At 39.9% G+C, this 24,851-nt stretch overlaps 1 protein-coding gene and 1 non-coding gene across 2 annotated transcripts in view; both read left to right on the plus strand.

Annotated features, from left to right (window-relative positions):
* EXTL3 (exostosin like glycosyltransferase 3) overlaps positions 1-20,689 on the plus strand; it is a 35,904-nt gene extending 15,215 nt beyond the window's left edge. The window contains exons 3-6 of the mRNA XM_077769690.1: positions 2,613-2,740; positions 6,481-6,625; positions 12,856-12,984; positions 20,065-20,689. Coding sequence (XP_077625816.1) covers positions 2,613-2,740; positions 6,481-6,625; positions 12,856-12,984; positions 20,065-20,274 — 612 coding nt within the window. The 3' untranslated portion in view covers positions 20,275-20,689. The remainder of the gene's footprint in view (positions 1-2,612; positions 2,741-6,480; positions 6,626-12,855; positions 12,985-20,064) is intronic.
* Positions 17,621-17,762, plus strand: LOC144236119 (U4 spliceosomal RNA). Its single transcript, XR_013336415.1, has one exon. It is a non-coding gene; the product is annotated as a U4 spliceosomal RNA (small nuclear RNA).
* Positions 20,690-24,851: the final 4,162 nt, after the last annotated feature.

The raw sequence follows: 24,851 nt of genomic DNA on the forward strand, positions 1-24,851 counted from the left end.
AATTTTTTTTTTTTTTTTTCTTTTTCTTTTTTTTTTTTTTTTTTTTAATAAAGAGAGCATGTGAGCCAGGGAGAGAGGCAGAGGGGAAAGAATCTCTAAACATGGGTCTGGAGCCTGACATGGGCCTCGATTCCATGACCCTAGGATCATGACCAAGAGTTGGACGCTCAACCATCTTAGCCATCTAGGTACCCCCAGACTTTTTTGATGGACACTACAATCATGCTTTTCCTCTGCCAACCCTCTAAAAATTTAATGTGCATAGGAGTCACCTGGGGATTTTGCAGGTTTCTGAGTTGGTAGGTTTGGGGTAGGCCTGTGTTTCAAGAGAGTCCTAGGGGAGGCCCATGTTGCTGGTGTTTTGCTTACACTTTGAGTACTAAAGTTCTGTGCTGTGTTCCTGGATTGCTAATTTTGCTGTAGATAATCTTCTTAGTGTCTAGCCTGCAAAATTGATAATCTACAGTTGATTATTCACGAATTGAATATTTTTTCTTCATTTAAAGCTGTGTGTATTTGCTGCTAGAGTTGAGGGGAAGCTTTGTCCACCTGACCTGGCAGACTTGCAGTTCTGTATTAAGTGGATGCTAGGTGTGTTAGGAAAGTAAAATGAATGACCAAGGGTGGTTTGTTGGGGGTGGTGAGCAAACAGCTGCCATAGTCCGTTGACTCTAAGGTGGACATTATTTTATATTTTAACATCTCTGAAGTTGGGTGTGTCTTCAAATAGATGGCATTTTATGTTTGCTGAGGTTGGCATTTGGTTTCTGCTACTTCACCACTTCACTGCTCCTTGGGGATGGAGCCCAGCAGCTACTATGGTGAGTAGTTGGTCATCTCCCCCTCTCTGCTCGTCTTTTCTCCAACCCCGACCTCAGTGCTTTGTTCCGTAACTGCTGAATCTGAGCTTGGGAGACCTGGGCTTGCTTCCAGGGGACTTTTTATACGGTCCAATGTGCTACAGGGCGGGGTGGGGGTGGGGGTTCTGTGTCTCTTGCTTGGCTCTGACATCTGTTTTCTGTAGTAGCAAATCTGATTATAGATCCTTTCTTGTCCTGACTTGGGCGGAACTCCTCTGGGGCTGAGGCAAAGTCTTTAAAGACTTTTTAAAGCTCTTTAGTAAAATAAACATTCTAAGTGATAAACTATTTCACATATGTCCTTATTTGACAGCATTTCTCCTTCTTGATGGTACAGAGATTAATAATGCATTTTCCGTAGGGCTTTGGTTTGATGAGATTTATAAATTTGATGTAAGTTTAGCAGAAAAGGACTGATTCGGAGTTAGAAGGCACAAATTAACGTCTAGCTCTGCCACTTGCCATTTGTCCATGTACAAGGTGAGAGCTGGCCATATGATCTGCAAGGCCTTTTGAGCTCTGAACTAATTGGATTCTAAGTATGTTAGAATGAATTAATTGAAGTGTGATGACTCTGCTGACCTAGAAGTGATTAATTTTGACAAGGGTATAAGTGATAGGAGGCATGCGAGCTGGGTCTCCAGGGAGAGAAGAATCTTGGTAGAAGAATAGGAGAAAGAGTATTTTAAGCTATGGAGACAATATTTGTGAGGTCATAGGAGTACCTTTGAAAGCATTCATAAATTTTTAGACCCTGGATGTAATTCCGTTCATCAAGCTAGGTAGAACTTATTCTCAGTACAAGCAAAAGTTTCTGTTGAAAGTAAGATGACCCTTCTTGTCTTTCTAAAAAGATGATCCTCAGGAAGTTCTTTGTTTTTGGTTTTTGAGAATAAAATGATAGTTTCCCATTAGTTGGATTAATTAGATATAGGAACTATAAAAATAAGATGAGCTATTAAAGTACTGAGGTCATCTTCATATCGGGCAAGGTGAAAAACAAAGCTACCACCTGCATTGTAGTAAACTATGCTTATCTAAGATGAGGTCTAAGTAAAAAAAAGTCTTTGTAATATTCTATTTGGGCACTCATCTTTGTTTTATGAAGAAAATACTGCTTTGAATATGTGGGTCACTTTGTATAAAGAATCTTTGAATTGGGATTTGCTGTGGACACAGCTGTTAGTTTTGCTGAATTAGGTACCCCTTGAAAGAAAAAGCATCTGTATGTGTGGTCAGTGTGAATTGCAAAAGCGAGGTAATTAACCCAGCTGGATGGGCTCTCTCTCTCTTTTTTTTTTTTGTAATACCAGGGGGGAAAAAAAAAGCCTTTATATTGGGCATCAGAAATAACACAGGCTCAAGGGATTTCTGAGATGGGTTTTAAAATTTATGAGTAAGCCTGAGGATTTCAGAGCTGGGAATTAGAACCTCAGTTCTACTCTGCCACCTTGTGTTCTCTTGGGAAAGTTATTTTTAATTTCCATAGACTTTATCATTTATGTAAAATAATCCTCAGCTTTAACTTGTTTCACAAGAAAATTAGCTTAAAATGTGAAATCCTTATACATGTGCTGAATTATAAGATCAAGTTCTGTTCCTGAAAGGCATGTTTTTTTTTTATGAGTGGTAGGCAACCAGGCAAGATTATTTGGTAAATTTAGCCACAGTCTCCTTTGTCCTTCAGGCAGTTTTGGTTCTGCATTCTGTAATGCAGTATTGATCATTAGTGTTTTTCCCTCCTCCTTACAGGTGGTCCGGACTGAGAAGAACAGTTTAAACAACCGATTCTTGCCCTGGAATGAAATTGAGACAGAGGCTATCCTGTCTATTGATGATGATGCTCACCTCCGCCATGATGAGATCATGTTTGGGTTTCGGTGAGCAGCTGATTTTTAATCAAGAAACACTTTTGTTTGCAAGTGACAGAAAACCAACTCAAACCTGGATTACGCAGCAAAATGAATTTCTTGGCTGATAGTAACAAGTCGTCAGAGGTAGTAAGGAGTGACTTAGGACATAGCTGGATTTTGGGTCTTAGGTGATGTTGGAGAACTCCATTTCTCTTCATCTCTAGGTTTTGCTTTCCTCTTTGTTGCCTGTGATCTCTCATAGGCTCTACGTCTGAGGCCAAGGAGATGGATTCTATGATTGGCTAGATCAGGGTTACCTGCCTGGCCCTGGAGCTGAATATGGAGGCAAGGGGTATCTCCCTAATGGAAATGTGAGGTTTTTATGTTTGCAGGAATAGCTCCTAGTAAGGCAGAAGCAACATGTTGCTATGTGCTGGGGCATTGGAATGGTGCCAGAACCCTGGGGCTTGAAAGATTTGGGGAAAGATGGGGTTAGATGCAAAGATCCAAGAGAAAAAAGAGAGGGAAGAGGAGGAGGATGTTCTGATGATCAAAATACATGACATTTGTTGAACCCATACTGTGTTCCAGAGACTGGCTGAGCACCTTGTGTGGTTTTATCTCATTAATACTGCTATAAAACTTGATGGTCTAAGTTTTACTCATCACCATATTACATAGGAGTAAATTGAGATCAAGGAGAGCAAAACCATGATGTTAGAAAGTAAGTGGCAGAACTGGAATTCGAAATGCAAGTTTGTCTGACTCCAGAACTCTTAGTCAATCACTAAACTAAATTGTTTTCTTGAATCTTAGTAGTTCTTAGTGGGGCTTATATATCCCAGTTGAAGGAACATTACAGGTAAGAGAATGGAGTAGATCAGGGCTATTCAGAGTGTGTCATGGACTAATATACAGGCCCATGGACAGTTTATTATCTGTCCACAGTGATCTAAGTACAAAAATTGAGGGTAGGCCTTAGCAACTTTAAAGCAATTTGATATTTACTGTGACATCCAAACTTGTGATCATTTTCTCACAATTCATTTTTGGGTAACGTTTATTGAATACAATTCATTAGTCATACAATTCACTCATTTAAGTATAACCATTCTGTATATTTTTAGTATGTTTACAGAGTTATGGAACCATCACTATGATCTTTTTAGAAATCTTTATTACCACCAAAAGAAACCCTATACTCATCAGCAATCACTTCCCGTTTTTCTCCAACTGCTCTAAGCCCTAGGCAACTATTAATCTATCTGTACCTCTATAAATTTGCTTATTGTGGACATCGAAAATAAACATGTGCCATTTTGTAACTGGCTTCTTTCACTTAATATAGTGTTTAAAAGGTTCACCCATCTCAGCATGTGTCAGTACTTCCTTTTGTATATATGGACATTTGGTTGCTCCATCTATCTGTTGATGGACAGTTGGGTCATTTCTGTTTCTTGGTTATTATGAATAATGGTATGAAAATTTATGTACAAGTGTTTGTATGAACATTTCATGTCTCTTGGATATATACATTGGAGTGGAACAACTGAATCATATGGTAACTCTTTAACATTTTGAGGAACTGCACAGAGGCTGCATCATTTTAGATTGCCACCAGCAGTATATAAGGGTTCTAATTTCTCCATGTCTTTGATAATACTTGTTATTTTCCATTTTTTATTTATAGCCATCCTATTGTGTGTGATGAAGTGGTATTTCAGTATAGTTTTGATTTGCACTTCCCTAATGACTAATTATTTTGAGTATCTTTTTATGTGTCTAGTAACCAATTATAGTGTGTTGGGAATTAGAACATTAGGACATTTAAAGAATAATTCATTAAGAGTAAGGCATACCAAAGCATGACTTATTATAATACGGTACATAAGTTAAACATATGTAATGCAGCACAAGTTGACTATAATGTTAAGGAACTGATTATGTGCAATGTTTTTATATGTAAATTGGTAGCATTATTTATAGTTGATATTTTAGTATATGTGCTGCCGAAGTGAGCACTATAGTTGATATTTTAAGATGCCCAACTCTCAAATATTCACTGAGACCATACCATCTAAAACTACTCATGCATTGGCCCAGGAATTTATTTAAGCCTTTATCTGAGTTTATCTCATACCAGTGCTTCCATATTGATTTTTTCCCTTATTATTTAATAGTTAATTAACCCTATTTTTATGATATGTAATTAGCCATATTATTTATTATTATTTCATATATAATTGACCATATCATGGTTGGCAGCCCTTAAACAAATTAGATATGTTACCTTTTGATATCATGTATGTAGCAAATGCCTTATTAAGGACTAATTGCATTATATTGACTTAAATCAGCCAAATAAGATGATTAAAACATTCAGTTTCCTATTCTTTCTGTTGCTATTTAAGGACTAGTAGAAGCAATAGGCATTTGAAGAGATCAATATTTTTAGGAATATTGATATAACATTTGGATATCCTGGTGGTATTTATTAGTAATTCTTATATTCTGTAAATGTCAAAGTACATAATGAAAACATCTCATAGCTTTTTGGGCTGGTAATTTGGAGTCCTTTTTAGCAGATAAATTAGGACAGAGGTAAGAGTTGGGTAGGAGATGGAAGAAGGCCATCTAGGAGGCTGTTATATTATGATATAAGTCATGGTTTCTCGTGTATTGGACTAGATTAATTGCTTTCAAACTTAATTGGAGAGGGTCTTTTGGAATGAAATCTTTTTTTGTGTTTTAGGAATTGAAGCTCCATGTAAGTGATGAGAGAGTTTCTCAAGCAGTTTAAATCTCTGGGGGTGAGATGGAGTGGCAATGCGGTGGTTCATTGCTTATGAAACTCCAGAAGCACTTCTACAGCCTGTAGGGTTCTACAGAGGGATAAGTACTTTCAGCTCTATGATTTTAGCTTGTGAAATTGGTGAGCTGATTGTATTGTCTTACCTTACCTATAAATTTGGGGATGATATAAAAGTTTAGCCTGAAAACATACTGAATTCTGAATTATTATTTCTTGCATTTATGAATATTTCATCTGAATAGTCCTATAGACCACTTCTTTTGATAGTACAGGTTTTGGCCTCAGCTTTTCTCAAATTAGGAATTAAGACTATTGCACCTACTCCAGGCAGCAGCCTCCTGTTGTTAAACTAGTGGACTCCAAGCTTTTTTTAATGGTGTACCCCTTCGGTAAAAGAAAAGTTAAGTATGCAATATATATAAATTATATACAAGTCCTACTGTAGTAATATATTATGCCCATGTAAAACAAAACTTTTCAGAAAAAGTAAAAATAAAAAATAGAAAATAGAACAGAAAAAATAGAAAATAGCATAGAAAAAATAGAACTTTTTGGAAATTAAGATTAAAAATAAATAGAAGTAGAAATTGGTATCTTCTTCCAACTTGTTAGCAGATTGCTGTACACACCTCCTTTTGGAGACTCTTGACTTCTAGTTAATTCCTTTCCGGGTTATTCCAGCTTCTTTCTGTAAAGGCTGGAGAGGTGCTGGCTGCCAGAAGTTGGAAGAGCAGTAAGCAAGTGCGTATTAAGGAAGCTACATGTCGCATTCTTTGCTTGTTTTTATCCTGTTTGACCTGTGATTGATCTTGTTATTCAAAAAAAATTTTTTTTAAGGAAAAAAGAAGTAACAGCTCAAGGGCCAGAGCCTGCGAGATAGAAATGATAATTTTAAACTTTCTGATAATCTTAGAGCTTCATACTCAGGTGTATGCATATACTTGTATTTTTCGAGGGTGTGGAGAGAAGCACGGGACCGCATTGTGGGTTTCCCTGGCCGTTACCATGCGTGGGACATCCCGCATCAGTCCTGGCTCTACAACTCCAACTACTCCTGTGAGCTGTCCATGGTGCTGACAGGTGCTGCCTTCTTTCACAAGGTAAGAAAAAGCTTGGTAATATTGGCATGAACTTGGTTGAGTTGAGCCTTTTGGTGGTAGGTAGTTCAATGCTGCCCTGAAGTTAGCCATCCTAATGTTTCTTATATGTTCCTTTTTTTTCTTTTAATTTTTTTAAACGTTTATACATTTTTGAGAGAGCTTGAGTGGGGGAGGGGCAGAGAGAGAGGAAGACACGGAATTCAAAGCAAGCTCCAGGTTATGAGTTGTAAGCACAGAGCCTGACGTGGGGCTTGAACCCAGAAACTGTGAGATCATGACCTGAGCCAAAGACCGACGCTTAACTGATTGAGCCACCCAGATGCCCCTCTTATATGTTCCTTTTATGCTAGAAGTAAGTTATTTCTATTTTTAAAGACTGTTTTCAAGATGCTTAGAGCAACTCTGGAATAAAAAGTCAAGGTAATAGGGCTGCCTGCACAATTGCATGTAGGCCATTTGGGAAATTAGTTTGTCTTTCTGGGAATTGGTTCCCCTCCTTAAAACTGAGGGCTTTGGGCTAAAATACAGTTGTTTTACCATTGCCATCCTAGACATGGCCTGGCTGGTTCTCTTCTGATTCAGGCTAACCCACACTATCAAACCCCACTATGAGCCTCTGTAGTGGTTGTGTAAGTTTTGTTTATTCCTTAGAGCTTTCACCCTGGCATATGTCCCCGTTTTTAATGAATATCCAAAGTGCACACCCCTGCAGTCATTACATTTCTCCTGTATTGTTATTGCTAAATGCTTTGCTCATGACTCATCTTTCATCTGTATCTTGTCTTTCATCTGTATTATGAAGCCATTGCCATACATGGCTATTGAGGGCTTGAAATGTGACTGGTCATTATTGAGATGAGTTGTAAGTGTAAAGTGCACACCAGATTTTGAAAACTTAGCATGAAAGAACAAATGTAAACTATCCAATTAATAATTTTTATATTGATTATATGTTAAAATGCAGTTATTTTGGATACACTGTGTTAAATAAAATATGTTCTAATTAGTATTAGTTTCTTTTTATTCTTAAAAACATGGCTACTAGAGAATTTATTTACCATTTTTTAAATTGTTTATTTATTTTTGAGAGAGACAGAGTGTGAGCAGGGGATAAGCAGAGTGAGAGGGAGACACAGAATCTGAAGCAGGCCTCAGGCTCTGAGCTGTCAGCACAGAGCCTGATGAGGGTCTCAAACTCATGACTTGAGCTGAAGTCTGATGCTTAACTGACTGAGTCACCCAGGTGCCGCACTAATAGAGAATTTAAAGTGAGAGATGTGACTCACATAATATATCTTAGATAGTGTTGCTCTATATCTTCCCTCCCAAGTACTTCCTTTGGACTGTGAAGAATTCCTTTTCTTAGAAAGCAAATTTCCTGCACCTTTCACTTTACGGAATACCTATTCTGTCTCCTGGACCTGATTACTACCTGACTTTTCTCTGAGGACAATGCTTCCCCTTTACCCTTTTCCTGTATTTCTTCCAGAGACAGTGATTGAGTCCAGTCATTTCCCCAGATACGTACTTTGGAGCAGGGAAGGTATATAGAATCATTTTTATTGCTTACTGATGACACTTGCAGACAATTCTCAGTTCTCATATAAAATTTCATTCGAGGCTCATTTGAGCATTTGTCTTGTTGATTCCATCTAGGAACCTCCTAGTTATTTCTTCCTGGTCATCAAAGACATTGGCAGTTGGCCCATCATCCTGATCTCCACTCCATGCCCTCTGTCATCCTGGGCAACTTATACACTGCTTTTCCCATAAATGTTGAAGTGTCTTAGAGTTCTGTCTTCTGTAGCTAGTGCTCTTCTGACTTTGTGTTTTCCCTAGACATTCTCTCCTATTTCAAGGTCTTGTGGGTTAGCACCTATAGGCTGGTGATTTCTGTGTCTATATTCCAGCCTTGGCTGTTCCCTGAATCCTATACCTAATGATGTTTCCAGGATATCCTGTGTATGTCCCTCTTCAAACTGACATCCCAAGTTTCTCCAGTCATTTGTCCCTCATGTATTTCATATTTCAGATGGTGGCATCTTGTGACCCACCTCAACAGAACCTGGAAAGCCATCCTACTAGGGACATTTTGAACTAGACTAACAAATCATTAAACCTTCAGATTTTTTTCTTTTTAAAACTTAATGTGTGTAGCCGATCTGCTTATTCCATCTTGAATCTCACCCTTGTGCTTATTTTCCAGATATAAGTGGGCTTTGATTGGGATAGGGGTTGCAAGTAGGATCAGAAACTCTCGGCTGAGAAACCATACCTAACTTGGAGTCATTTATTTTCATACTGGTTGTCTGAGAAAGAGCCACCAATTTTAGCATTGTCTACTCATACCTTATGAGTTTACTTGTCTTCTGAAAAGTCTGCCTGTTCTCAAATTCTGATTGCTCTTTAAAAGTTACAATAGTCATATCCCTTTACTTTTAAGTAATAAATAATTTACTTAATAAACATTAGAGGTTTTTTTCTATTTGAAAATCTAGAGTGAAGGTTATTGAGTAGCAGCCCTCAGGCCTTCTGTGGCTAACAGAAATGTTTATTTAGTCTCCTAGTGCTCTCCCATACACTGCCAGGTTTTAAACACCAAAGAAATTTACTCAAAAGGTCTGGACTTCAGTGAACATGAAAATCAGGTCATACCTGGGTGTTATGTTCCTGCCTGGCACCAATTGCCTAAAGCTGTGTAGTCAGCTGTCCCCTGCTAATGGGCTTGTATCCACTTATTTGCTCCACATCTCTCTATTTTTCTTACACCAATTTCTTTAAAGTGTCACATATTCATTTACCTTGAAAGCAATAAAGTTGGTCATCCCTGATCTAGAGAAATCAGGTTTTCTCTTTATAAGTACCTATCAATAAAAAATTTTAAACCTGTACCTCACAGGGGTGTGTATTTATTTATATGTACTACTATACTTACAGACATTTTTTTTCTTAAATAGTTTATTGTCAAGTTGGTTTCCATATAACACCCAGTGCTCATCCCAACAAGTGCCCTCCCTCATGCCCATCACCCTCCTTCCCCTCTACCCCACCTACATCAGCCCTCAGTTTGTTCTCAGCATTCAAGAGTCTCTCATGGTTTCCCTCCCTCCCTCTCCCCAACTATTTTTCCCCTTCTTCTCCCTCATGGTCCTCCGTTAAGTTCCTCCTAATCCTCCTATATGTGCAAACATATGGNTTTTATTATTGAGACAAAAAGGAACAGAACATGAGCAGGGGAGGTTTAGAGAGAGAGGGAGACACAGAATCCATATCAGGGTACAGGCTCTGAGCTGTTAGCACAGAGCCCAGTGCAGGGCTCGAATTCACAAACCGCAAGATCATGACCTCAGTCAAAGTTGGCTGCTTAATCGACTGAGCCACCCAGGTGTCCCCTCAGTGTGGTTTTGATTTGTATTTCCCTGATGATGAGGGATACTGAGCATCCATCTAGATGTCCTCTTTGGAGTAGTATCTGTTCATGTCTTCTGCCCATTTCTTCACTGGATTATTAGTTTTTCAGGTGTTGAGTTTGGGGAGTTCCTTATAGATTTTGGATATTAGCCTTTTTATCTGATATGTCATTTGCAACTATCTTTTCCCATTCCATCAGTTGCCTATTAGTTTTGTTGATTGTTTCCTTTGCTGTGCAGCTTTTTATCTTGATGAGGTCCTAGTAGTTCATTTTTGCTCTTGGTTCCCTTGCCTTTGGGGATGCTTACAGAAATTTTTATAATGTTGAGATAAAGATAATATAAAGTTTCAAAATTATATTCTCACTGAATTTTTATATTTTAGTGAAAGCAAAATGATTGAATATCCTCCTTCCCTCCCTCCCTCCCTTCCTTTTGTTTGAATTCCGAATTCCAGTTAGTTAACATGCAGTGTCATATTCGTTTCAGGTTTATTATCTTTTAAAACCTTAATTTGACACTGTGTTATGGCAAGTCAGAGATCTGTTTCTAAAGTAAGCATATTCTTGCTTGGTTTTAGTCACTGTCCATGTAAGAAATGCCACATTGCTGTACTTACTAAGTAATGATATTCATCCACTAATTTGGTAGCATTTTACTAAAATTTGCCTAGAATTTTCAAATTCTGAAATGCCGTTTTAATTTTTTTTAGCCAACTAATGAGAAAGTGTTACTTTTTCTTAGAAGTAGGTTCTAAATCCATTGAAACTTTTCATTTAAAATACTTTTAAACAGGCTACAAAGTTTTCATATGTTTTTAAAATGTACAATGTGAAAGTGTTTATTGTTTTATGGCATCAATCATAATCACATAATGGTGGAAATACTTCTAAACATTTGTGTTCATAATGCTTTCTCCATATTTTTCACAAAAGGCAGTTCTTCTTGTTTTCATGTCACCTTCTCCTTGTTGAGGATATGGATTTTGTTCTCTACTTGTGTTCTCATTTGCACACTAATGGCAGCCACTGGCCATGTAAAGGGTCAACAGGCGCTTGGGTGGCTCAGTCGGTTAAGCATCTCACTCTTGATTTTCGCTCAGCTCAGGATCTTTCATTTTGTGAAATCAAGCCCTGCTTCGGGCTCTGCACTAACACCACAGAGCCTGCTTGGGATTTTCTCTCTCCCTCTCTCTCTGCCCCTTGCCTGCGCTCTCTCTCTGAAAATAAATAAAATTAAAAAAAAATAAAGGGTCAACACATTTTAACCATCTGTCTTTTTATAAGTGAAGAATGTATGATACATCTTTTAACTTCGCTTAAGTACTTTGCCATTAAGATAACAGCAAAACATTGTGTGGTACAAAAATTTTATGATCATTATTTCACTACACAGATTCTAACTATTTAAGGTAATAAAATATATAAATCAGTTTTATTGGGCACCTTACCTATTCATTTGTCATTAGTACATTGCAACACATCATAATTAATAATTGCCTTGTTTTATAGCATTTGTCCATTCTGTACTATAAGTATTTTTACTGTGGCTGATTTCAAGTTATGGACATGTCTGTGAACTTGGGAGTTAGGAAGGGACGGGCAGTTCTGCACCATTATATAGTATTTTCACCATACAGATATGGTAGATATAAATAACCTCAAGATAACAGTAAAATGTAATAAATAATAGTAAGCTTAATAGTGATGTGCTTTAGGTATTTGTTGGCTTTAATATAACTTACTTAATTTTAAGTTTATGTAATTACATTTTTAATAATGGTTATTTTTCATAACACGCTCACAGAATTCCTAAACAGTCTCACAAAATTCTTGAAAATTTAGCAATTGACATTCATTAGCAAGTGTGAGCCAGCTTTAGCACACCATTTTGTGGGCCTTTCAGGACAATTTTAAGAATGTAGGCTTTGGGGCGCCTGGGTAGCTCAGTCAGTTAAGCATCTGACTTCAGCTCAAGCAGCTCAAGTCATGATCTTGTGGTTCATGGATTTTGAGCCCCGCATCAGACTCTTTGCTGACAGCTCAGAGCCTGGAGCCTGCTTCAGATTTTGTGTGTGTCTCTCTGCCCTTCCCGTGCTCTCACTCTGTCTCTGTCTCTCTCTCAAAAATAAAATAAAACATTAAAAAAAAAAAAAAGAAGGTAGTCTTTTACTCTGAGTGAGGTGAAAAGCCATTGAGGGGTTTTGGAGTGGCATATTCAGTTGGATTTGTGTTTGAACATGATCACTCTGCTGTACATAGAATGGACTGTAGGGAAGAAAACATGGCAGCAGGGAAACTGTTTAGGGGACTGTATGAATAATCCAGGCAAGAGATGATGGTGGCTTGGAGCAGGGAGTAGCCCGTGGCAATGATTGAGAAGTAATCAGATTCTAGAATCCATATGTTGAGGAACTGAGGGATTGGATGTTTTATGACTCAATAACCAGGCTTTCTCCCTCACTTATCCTTTATTGCCATTGTCACAGATAGAATGTTGTTCAACTGAACCGCTGTCTGACCTAATTTGAAGAATCTTTATATTGTAAAATGAACTTCCGATCCTCAAAGGGGGTGATAATGGCAATTTTGATGGATAATTCTTTATTATTGCAGAAGATCTGCCTTGTAGGATGTTTAGCAGCCTTGGCCCCAGCTCCCTCAATAAATGCCAGTAGTGATTCCACTAATGAATGTCACACCCAGCCCTCCCCACGCCCCCTATACTTCCTAGCAGCCCCTAGATCCATGTATATTTTTGCTGAAAGTCTAAGAATTGTGGCCTCTAACAGAGCTTGTAATTCTTTTCTATCCCTGACAGTATTATGCCTACCTGTATTCTTACGTGATGCCCCAGGCCATCCGAGATATGGTGGATGAATACATCAACTGTGAGGACATCGCCATGAACTTCCTTGTCTCCCACATCACCCGGAAACCCCCCATCAAGGTGAGGGTCCCAGCACATATGGAACTGGGGGTGCATGCGTACTTAATTCATTGATTTTGCAGTAGTACAGTGGGTGATGAACCATACCTCAGTGCCCTCATCTGCAGTTGTTGCAGGGTTAAGTGAGTTGTTCATACAGGGGCTCTTCACCACTAAGGCGTAAATGGACAGAACTCAGAGGGTTTGGAACTTGGATGGGGAAAATATTATATCTTTAATTTTCACTAATCTCTAACTGGAATTTGTATTTCCATCGGGTATCAAACATGCTACAGTTCCTGAGTGTTTACAGTAACTGATCTGTCACCAATACAACTGATGGATATTTTCATATCACATTACATTTGTTGCTACATCTTAAAGTATTATTTATGTTCACCACTGCTTTAAAATTATGGTAATTATTAACTTTTCTATAGATCCATAGCACAAAAAATTTAAGGTTTCTGTGTTAATATACGTAAAGCTCTAAGAATAGTGCTTGGCACGTAAGTAATACTATGAAAGACATTTACTCAAAAACAAACCATCAGTGCCCTCTGAATTCTAGAAAGTTTTGTCTTTGAGTTAGTGAATAGATTTGACCAGAATACAGTAACGTCATACTCCATGCACAGAGAGACCAGTTACATCACCTTTTATGTCCTCATTGCAGGTTCAGACAAGTGAAAGCTCTTCTGGTAGGGATGAGGGTAGGCCTGGTAAGGACCTTGCAACAGTTGATACCTGAGAATCTGTTTGTCAGTTCCAACTAAAGTATTTACGACTGTTCTATCAGTATTTATGTTCTGGATTCACACCCGCTGTCCTTGAGGTTAAAAAGCTAATTAAGTAATTAATTAAGATCTTATTGTTGTTAAAAAGGCATATTATTTAATTTTATAAAATAATAAGTTACCTTCACGTATATCATTAGTGCTATGAGTTAATAATAATTGGGTGGATATTTTATTCTTCTTATATTTTGAAGGTAAGTTATAGACGAAGTAATCACCAGCTTATGCTAATGATACTCCAGTCATATCTGTAGTGGTAGCAGAGTGGTAAACAGAGGACCTTGGGTCCATGCAACATAGTGTAAAAGGAGATAGAGAAAAGCAATTGGGGGCCTTATGCATTCATTTATACCTAATCAAACCTTTTCCCAAGTATGGCTCAGCATTAGAACTTAGCTCCTGATGACCCCATAGTTTTTTGCTATTGCTGGGCCTTTTCCTAAAGCCTCACAACAGAAAAATAATTAGCAAAACAGTGCACCAAAAGTTTTCTTAAACTGTGAATAATAGCCATTACAATTATTTATATAAAAGTGTTGTGTGTTTCCTAGGTGCAGTGATAGATATTAAACTAATTAAATATTAAATGAAAATATTTGTTTTCATTTTATGTGATGTTAAACAGATGAAAAGCGTACTTCCTTATAAACTTTAAGGTAGAGAGACAATGGGTCTTAGAAATTAATGATCAGTGCAATTTTCTTTTCTTTCCTTATCCTTTCTTATATGACCAGGGACTAAACTTCATTCAAGATATATGCTTCTATTTATACTTCCCTAGTAGATCAGAAGACATTATCCATGAAAGTTTAAAGTATCTGAGTGATTAGGTACCTAATAATAGCATCAGTCACCTGAAAGCGCTCACAGACATGATGAATTTTTCATCCTTATTAAAGTGTGTTTGTCTGCCATATTATCAGGCTGGTGTTTCATGAGCCAAACCATCTCTTCAGTGTAGAGAGTGAGACAGAAAATAATTTGCACTTGGTAAACATGATCCTTATCAAGTAAAACCTTGAAAAATAAGTATTCTCTGTGAATTTTTTTAATCCTATGGGAATATAAGAAGAGTTCAAGATTAGGATGACTTTTTAAAATCAAAAGCTCAATAAATTAAAAATGTCTTCAAATTTCTAGTTAATTCCTTCAAATTGTGAGTCCAGTTATTCATAGTGTAGAACCAGTTTGAGCTAAGTGTTTGAATTAATTTACTTAATTTTAATAGTATTGGGTCTATGTACTATTTTATGTTCTAAAATAGTAATTCTTTTTTTTCTTTACTTCAGGTTTTCACTATAAAACTATATTCTCTCCCTTGTTATGATTAAGAACATATGACTGTTTTATATGATTAGCAGTATTCTTTCAAAAATGTTAATATCGTAGGTGCTCCTGGGTGACTCAGTTGGTTGAGGGTCTGACTCTTTTTGGCTCAGGTCATGATTCCAGGGTCATGATATCCAGCTTCTCATCAGGCTGTCAGGCTCTGTGCTGAGTGTGAAGCCAGCTTGAGAGCCTCTCTCTCTGTCTCTCTCCCCACCCCATCCCTACCCCTTTCCTCTGCTTGTGCTCTCCCTCCCGAAAAGTAGAATAATAATAAAAAAATAAAATGTTAATATTTTAACAATATTTTAACAATAAAAAACAGGGAGTTAGTTTCATATTATTGCTTTGAATAATGTATTGCTATTATTCGAGGAGAAAGATCTAGAATGTAAATAAGCTTCATTGAAAATAAAGGACATAAAGGATGCAGTTGGTGGTGCAGTTGGTTAAGTGTCTTGACTTTGACTCAGGTCATAATTTCATGGTTCGTGAGTTCAAGCCCCAAGTGGGGCTCTGCACTGACAGCAGGAACCTACGTGGGATTCTGTGTCTCCGTGTCTCTCTGCATCTCCCCTATTTCACACACTCTCTCTCAAAAATAAACAGTAAAAAAAATAAAAATTTAAAAGATCAACAAGCATTGAGAAGGAAGTAGAAAGTGATAAGGAAGTAGAGAGAGGAAGCATAAGTATGTATCTTAATTCTCTGGTAATAAGAGTCTCACCATCTATTGAAGGGTTTTCCTTTCTGTTACTATGCCTGATACTAATACTTCTCTTAGACTGGGTTACCTGGAACATTCCCATATAAAATATAATCTGTAGTATTGGTTAAGTGTTAAAAGTTCAGACTTCATTTTATAGTACAGCTGTTGCTTCATGTTTCTAAATTCCTTTGTTTTGTTACATAATACCATGTTTTATAATATATAAATACATATCCCCAAATACATATAAATGTTTTTTATAAGTACATTAGGGTTGCAGTCTCAATTTTTTTTTTTTTTTTTAACTGGTGGGGCACATGATTAGAAACCACTGCTTTAGTGAAAACAGCATAAAATACCTTTTGGGTCAGATGGGATTATTTGCAAGGCAAGGTTGGGCTTCTCTGTAGTTGGATGCTGGTATCTGGGATGAGGAGGAAGATTTTCAGGTATAGGGAAAACAGAGTAGAATACTGGACATAGATGCTGTTTGATAATATCCTTCTCTTGATGAATCCCTCTTTTCTAAAATTTTAATGTTTGTTTATTTTTGAGAGAAGGAGAGACAGAGCACAAGTGGAGGAGGGGCAGAGAGAAAGGGAGACAGAGAATCCGAAGCAGGCTCCAGGCTCTGAGCTGTCAGTGCAGAGCCTGACATGGGGCTCGAAATCATGAACCACAGGATCATGACCTGAATGCAAGTCAGATGCTTAAACAACCAGGTGCCCCTCTTCACGAATTCTTGATGCCCATCTCCTATTTCAGTGAGGGCAGGGGAAAAGTGGTAACTCACTGCTCTCTGTACACCGCAAGGATCCTGTGAGAACTGGAGAAGTGGGGGGGCCTGGTGGGCTCTTTCACAGGACCACCTCTGTGGAAGTCCTGATGCCCTCAGACTTTTGGCTGTGTGATGAGCAGCCCCTCAGAGCCCTGACCACTCCTTACCTGGTTTAACTCTGGAGACCTGGATGCTGACAGCTATGATTGGCTATATGTGATGTTTACTTGTTAGCTAAAAATTATGGGATGAGCTATTTAAGTTTAATTTCTTCCCTCAATTTATAATAGTAATAATAATTTTTAAATTATTTGGTAAAAGATTTGTTCAGAAAGAAAGAAAAATTACTCAAGCCTTTTGGCATGTTTCTTTTGGTTCTTTGTGGTGGTAGTATTTTTATTTTTAGTTTTTAAAAATATGTACCTTTTTTTGTAGTCTGCTTTTTAAAAAGTTGACAGTAAATTTTCTGGTTCTGGCAGTATTGTGGACTAGGTAACCTAAAAATAACATGTTTTTAGTGTTTATGTAACAAACTTTCTTTTCCACTGTATAGTTGGACATATTATAAGCCAGAAAGGAAGCGGGAACTAAAAATCAGAGTGGTAAGCATGTAAGGTGTCACTGGGGCTCCCTTGGCTGGGATGCTGTTAATTTAGTCCTTCTAGAGGCTTGTGTTTTTGTCACTCATATGAAAAGGAGCAAAGAACTGTTGGGCCTATTAAAGGCAGAGAATCGGATATGTCTATACTTATATAAGTAAAGTGCTTCTATATAAACACTTGCTACTACTGGTTTACAATATATGAATGAAATGTTTTTAAAAAAGGGAATATAATATGCATACCCAGGAGTTTTGCCAGATAATGACATTTTGCCCTATTTGTTTCAGATTATATATCTTCCTTTTTTTAATAAAAGAAACAAAGCATTACAATAGAGCAGATGTCGTGTATCTCCCTGGGTACATTCCTCTCCTGCTGGGTCATGACTACATGTACCTTCAGTTATACTTGATAATGCCCAACTTTCTTCAAAGTAGATGTACCAAACTTTGCGCAGTGACAGTATTGTAGCCAATGAGGTTTATCTGAGGCATGATTACTGCTAATCAAAACAGATGTACCAATGGATATTCTTACCCGCACTGTACAATGTGGTTTCTGCACATCTTTACTAACATTTGGTACTGTTATACTTTCATTTTTGCCTATTTGATAGGTATAAATTGTATCCCATTGTCTGATTTTTATGGAGGTTGAGCATCTTTCTCTGTGTTCCTTGGTCATGCTCCCCCCAGGGAGGGCAGGGGCAAAGAAAGGCCCAGATCCCTCCTGCAGGCAGGGGGTAGGCAGGATAGGCGGGAGCAGCTCCAAGCAGGCCAGAGAGTTCAGCCAGAGAATGACAGCGAGTTAGTGTCTTTTTTCTGTTGTAGGATCAGTTTTGCCCTTTTTGAACTTCATACAAATGGAGTCATACAATATCTCCTCTCCATGTCTCTTAATCTTGCTTTTGTATTTTTTAAGGCTTTTAGTCAATATTTTCTATTCTGGGTAATAATTTTAGTATACTCTTCATCACTGATCTTCTCTTCACACCCATTCAATTCACATTGAATTCAGTATGCTTTTCATTCCTATTCTGTTTGGTTTTTTTCCATAGCCTCTAGGACTGTTTTGATAGTCCCTTTTTTCTTTACCAAATCTTAAGTAATCTTTCAAAATTTCCTTGCACATATATTTATTGTCCTAGTCACTATCTGATAGTCCTCCAATTTTGCAGGGTTTTGGGGTTTATGATTTTGCAGGGTTTTGGAGTCTAATTCTGTTGTTTGTTTCTGCAGATTTCCCCACATCTGGCTCATTCCCACCCCCACCCCCTCTTTTTGTGACTTTTGATTGTGAAATCATAGTCTTTGGTATTTTACTTAACGGCATTTATAGGAGGCCAGAATTTATACCTGAGAGGATTTGCATTTGTTTCTTCCATGTACGTTGGGTCAATACCTACTTGAGACCCACTGAAGCTAAATTAGCATCTTGGGGCTTTTCAGGACACAAAGGTAACATAAACTCAGGTGTGTGAGGGCCAGCGTGTGGTTATATATTCTCACAGGTGATGTTTCCTCTTCACTTAAAGCTAAGATTGGGAAGAAAACAGCTTTCTGTGGAGCTGCCTCCAGCCCATGCAGCCTTCCATTGGGTCCTGGTGTTTTAAAAAGTCTTCAGTAAGGTTTGGTAGCTCTTGCCTCCCCAGCCTGTTAAAAACCAAAGCTCCTGGCTATCTCATTGGATTCAGATTCTTTCATTATTTTGGCCTCTGAGGACTTCACTTCTTTCCTGACAGTTCATCTCCTTTCTTTCATTACAAGCTTGGCTATACATTTAAGGAGATGGTGTATATATATTTCATCCTAAATTTTCAGGTACTCTGTGCCGAAGGGGTTTTTATGTTATTTGGTCTTCCGCATTGCTGATCATGAGGCTGTTACATTATTCATCATGCTTTTCTAATTGCTGGAAATTTCATTGGCATCATCATAACTACTGCTGTATAACCACTTTTCCATGCCTTTAAATACAATTTTCCTAAACCTGTTTTCTTCCAGACATTTTTTTAAATGTTTATTTTTGGGGCAGCTGGGTGGCTTAGTCGGTTAAGCGTCCGACTTTTGCTTAGGTCACGATCTCGCGGTTCATGGGTTCGAGCCCCGCGTCGGGCTCTGTGCTGACTGCCAGCTCAGAGCCTGGAGCCTGTTTCAGTCTGTGACTCCCTCTCTCTTTGACCCTCCCCTGCTCACGCTGTCTCTCTCTCTCCTAGAAATAAATAAATAAACATTAAAAAAAATTAAATGTTTATTTTTCAGAGAGACAGAGAGAGAGACAGAGTGGGAGCAGGGGAGAGGCAGAGAGAGAGGGAGACACAGAATTGATAGCAGGCTCCAGGCTCTGAGCTGTCAGCACAGAGCGCTCTGCGGGGCACAAACTCACATGTGCTGGGAGATCATGACCTGAGCTGAAGTCTGACGCTTCACTAACTGAGCCATCCAGGGCCCCCCCCCCACCAAGCCTCTTCTTAAATGAATGTATAGTATTTTATAATTATTTAAATAGTACCCTTTTGATGCATAGTTTTCCAGTATTTTGCTATTAAAAACATTGATGAAATGAACCAGCTCATATCTACATCTTGCTGTGCAACCAAGATAGATATTAGAGGTGGAATTACTGAGACAAGTAATACTATACATTATAAGGCTCTTGGTATCTACAGTTCAGGTTGTTTGGAAGGAGCACACTTTCCAATGATATATACATATGTGACAGGAAGAGAGCATGGGCTGTGGCTCCTGACTTGCTCTGTGGGTTAACATGGCCACCCAGGGTCCCTGCCTTCCCTGGGAAATTAGAAGCATCAGATTGGTTAAGCTGCACGTTTTCTACCATGTTAGCCTGCGATTCTCACTCTGTGTGCTTTTTCTTCCCTATGCCCAGGTGACCTCTCGGTGGACTTTCCGATGCCCGGGATGCCCTCAGGCCCTGTCACACGATGATTCCCACTTTCATGAGCGGCACAAATGTATCAACTTTTTTGTCAAGGTGTATGGCTATATGCCCCTGCTGTACACTCAATTCAGGGTGGACTCTGTGCTCTTCAAAACCCGCTTGCCCCACGACAAGACCAAGTGCTTCAAGTTCATCTAGGGGCATTGCAAGTTTTGGGGGAGAGGATGAGCAGAGAGGGGGAGATGGCTCCTAAGGTTCTTAGACATTGAAGGACCTCTGGGACGTCCACTGGGTGGGTGGCCCACGCCCTCTGCTTGGAAGGTGGCAGGAAGAGTGGAGAGGAAACAGCCTTCTTTCTCTTAAAGTCGGCCACACTGGGCCTGGAACCCTGGTCTGAGGACACTGGGGTTCCCTATACAGGGCACTGACTGATAGCTTACACTGAGGACCATGGGGACTCCGGAGAGTCACTCACGCAGTTCATAAGCCCAGGACAGCTGGTTTGTGATTTTTAAATTCAGTAACAGCTATTATTATTATTTAAAAGGAAAAAGTTTCAGATTTGCCATTCAAGGCTTATTTATATATATGTGTGCATATATATACATATATATGTGTGCATATATATACATATATATGTGTGTATATATATATGCACACACACTCTCACATACATATACATATACATATATATAATATATATGTATATATATTTGTGGGGGGAGTTTGAAATTTCTGCCTGTTCACAAAGTGAGGGACCCACCAGGTCTTCTGATGTTCTGTATGTTGGTGGAGATGGATCCTGGCCTCATGGTATCTAGCTCATCCTTAAAGATCATCTCCGTACTCCCCAGGGCATCAATGTGCAGAAACAAAAAAGGGCCAGCTTTGGCCCCACTATGGGGCCTGGACGAGATCAGTTGTATTGGTTTGTTCCTTCCCCCATCTGTTGCCACCATGCAATCTGGAACTCGCATCTTCCCGTCGCTTGAGTCTGCGGGGAGGACCTGCACCCCTGGGAACAGCGGAGCTTCCCTGTGCTGGATTCAGTGATTCCGAGGATTCATTGTTAGGCTGTGCTGTCCCAGAACTTGTCCTGCACCCCCATTCTCTCCCCTTGGAAAGAGAAGAGCGAGGAAGGAGTGAGACCTGAAGATAGCTCTGCCAGATGGCTCTTTTTGTTCGGCCCTCCTTATAAAACACATGTTGTGCTTTGGCTTCAGGCTTTCCTGAAAGTTCTCTCTCATGTAAGAGAACAGAGAACTGGTGGGCCACACTTCCAGGTGTGATCTGCGGTGGTTTGCGGGTTGGCCTACTCTCTCTGGCGTTGACTGAGCAAGCATCCTTTGTGGATCCCCACCCGGCTGGCCGGGAAGTCTTAACAGCAAGGCTCCTGCCTTGGGATAAATACCTTGGTGAAATTCACCTTCCCCTCCGCCTTTGTCTAGACCTGGACCCTGTGTTACCTGTAGTTTTCAGATCCCTAATGCCAGGTTGGTTCCAGGACCCCTTGAGATTTGGTATGTGTCAGAACGATAGGAAGATCTAGTTTATGTTAAGCTCCAATCCAGCCTGAGATTTCACAGGCACTCGTACCCATGTTACCACTTTCCACTCGGGTTTACATTTCTATTCCCTGGGCTGAAATGGAAATAAGCTATTTTTTTTTTTTTTTTTTTGGTGGTAGTGGCAGTAGGGGAACAGAAGAGGGTATTAGTGGCATTTGGCAGGGATTTAGCCCATGGCTTCTACCATTTTTCTGGACCCCCACTTTCTTTCAGTGAAGCTGGATATAGGTGGTTTCCCACAGCTGGACAAAAGCTCAGGTCTGTCCTGGTCATGCACATGCCTTAAGCCAGTTCCGTCTTCCCCAGACCTTGACACCCTGTGCTTCTATTTCTTGGGGGCACATTCTCTTCTCACCTGTATCAGTGGGTTTCTTCAAGTGTCATTTCAAAGCCAGACTCTGTCCCGTAGATCCCATCCAGCTGGAGGGCTAGCTGGACTTGGACCTCTCCTCCTTGGCAGACCATACCAGGGCCGCGCCTAGGACTTATGTCACCCGGAGGTTCCCACTGGCATCTTGTCGCTCTCCCACAGAGGCAGCTACCCAGGAAATTCAGTTCTGCTTCTTGACAACCCAGCAAAGGGGTCCAGACTCCCTGCATCCTTTCTAACTACCCTTTTCTTGACTCCTGTCTTTATTCTTTTTAGCAGTAGCCTTCTTCCCTCTGGGGAGCCAAAGAGTGTGGTGTTTTGAGCTATATATGTGGCTGCTATTTTTATCTTATTTTAATGTGAGGAACTCATAAACTGACTTTCAGTGGGACCTAGTGAGAAAAGAGCAGGCTGTGTTAGGACCCTTATAGTAGAGCCAGGTTTTTGGGTCCCTGAATGCTGTTGGTGGATCCAGGAGTAGCTGAGTGGTCTGAGATTATGGACGACATCAAAGATACTGCAGGAAGTGCTATGACATCAGAGCCCCTGACAAGGCAGGCACTAACCTGAAGGACTCTGAACAGCAGGCTCTGGTGGACACTGGCCAAGTTCTTAGGGGACACTCCTCAGTAGCAAGAGGCAGGCAGTCAGACCTTTTATGTTGCTTGGTTAGGTGCTCCTGGAGAATGAATGGTTGCTGCTTTTTAGGTGGGTTAGGGAGAGGCCCCGCTCCATGCTTCAAATAACTTTGATGCTGATATGTCACCTTGGGAAACACAAATGTCATCTCTACCACGTAACTGTGACTCATTTGGAAGATGAAAACCGCTCACATGGTTTCCCCAGCTGTCTGTAGGTAACACCTTGTTGCCTAGTCTTTGCTCCTGGGGCCCAGGACATCCTTATCCCCAGGTAGCTAGTTTGCTCTTCACCATGAAGGGCATTCATCTAAGTGAGAGCCTCCCCAAGGTGCTCATCAGGCCGTCCTGAGCCTTTGCACCCCTGGCAGTGGTGTCTGTCTGGTGTGGACTGCTCCTCAGGCCGGGCCTGCTCATGGTCGGCGGGGTGCTGTCTCGGCAGGTGGGAGCGGTCTGTGCGGGAACTGCCTGTGTGTGTGCTCAGAGCTTCCGCTTTGAAATGATGATATGGTGAAGGGGGAAGCTCTTTGATGTCCATGCCATGTCCATCCACCCCACCCTTTTTCCAGTCATGAGCACAAAGGTCTTATGTTGGATTTTTGTAAAAAAATAAATGGAGACTTTAACTCAAGCAGCCTGGAGGTCCTTTGTGGTTTTCCTCTGCAGGGACGGAAGAGTGACCCAAGAGGAGGTGCCTGCCTGATTCCAGGGAGCCACCAATGTGCAGCCAGCGGGGGCACCTGCCAGCATAAGGCTGTGGGCTGTATGATGTCGTCTTGGAGCAGCCTGCGCACTTGAACCTGGCTGCTCTAAACACACACGGACATGGGCAGCCTTGTCTGGGTCCAGTTCTGGGATTAGCCATCTGATTACATAGAAAGGAAGTTGGGTGTCCTTTAACTGAATTGAGTGGGATATCGGATGGCATGTGCCACATTATACCTCCTTTTTCATGGTAATTAAAAAAATGTGTGTGGTGTGATGCTGGGGCACCAGTGCATTTAAGTCTCAAAGATCTGCTGAGAGTCAACATAATAAATGCAAGGAGTCTGCTGTTTGGCATGCTGTAATGAATGATTACTGGGGTAACGCACTGAGAATTTCTCAGGAGCTCTTTCTGCATTCCATTTGTCTTAATGCCAACTCCTTGTTCAAGGCAGTTGAAGCACTGGCTTCAGGAAGTCTCCCCTTCTTAGAGGCCACTGCTTGACCCTGCCCCATCTCCAGTTCCAGCAGCTTGACCTGCCCGGTCACCACACTGCACACCTGATGGTTTCCAACTCTGCAGCCCATGCCACATTGTAAGCCTCTTGAGAACTGAGCATATCGTGAGGGCTGTATAGTGTTTTGGTGAATGATGATTTGACAAATCCAAAGAGGGTCACCTAGGAATCGTAGCTGGCAACAGGCGGAATAGTAACCAGTATCCTAGCGTTTCTGGACTAGAGCTAATGTCGTATTATCAGATAGTGAAAGGAAGCCTGGCATGTAATGGCTGACAAGTTTTTAGTCTTTAAATCTTCATTGCAAAGGAAGACGAGAGAGTATGCCAAGAAGAGTTAAAGACAGAATGGGTTCCAGAAGAGAGAAAGTAAGGTGGGCAAGGCTGGCCATAGGGCCAGGTTTGGTTTGTTATTTAATTTCACTTGTTTCTTGACGGACTGATGTATGTATGTATGTTTGCACTTTTTTTTTCAGGTTTCTATTTAAAGTTCAGTTAGGTAACAATTCAGCAAGTTGTTTTCTCTTCATATTTTGTGAAATTACAGTCCTCATTTTGCAGGGTTGTCATGTTAGGGCTTATTTAAACTTGGTCTCAGTATTTCATTATGAAAAGTTAAGTATAATTTTTATACTATAAGCCTGTATACCTAAAAATTATTTTACTATATTTGCCTTATAACCATGTATTTATTGCTCTATCTAGCTGTCCCTCTGTTCATCCTTTATTAAAAAAAATTTTTTTAAATGTTTATTCATTTTTGAGAGACAGAGTGTGAGCAAGGGAGGGGCAGACACAGAATCTGAAGCAGGTTCCAGGCTCTAAGCTGTCAGTACTGAGCCTGATGTGGGGCTTGAACCCACGAACCCTGTGATCATGACCTGGGCTGAAGTCGGACGCTTAACCAACTGAGCCACCCAGGCATTTCTCTTCATCCTTTTATTCATCCTGTTTCTGGTACATTTCCAAGTGAATTA

This window comes from Crocuta crocuta, unplaced genomic scaffold (genome assembly GCF_008692635.1).
Source record: "Crocuta crocuta isolate KB4526 unplaced genomic scaffold, BGI_CrCroc_1.0 scaffold551, whole genome shotgun sequence".
Classification (NCBI taxonomy): Eukaryota; Metazoa; Chordata; class Mammalia; order Carnivora; family Hyaenidae; genus Crocuta; species Crocuta crocuta.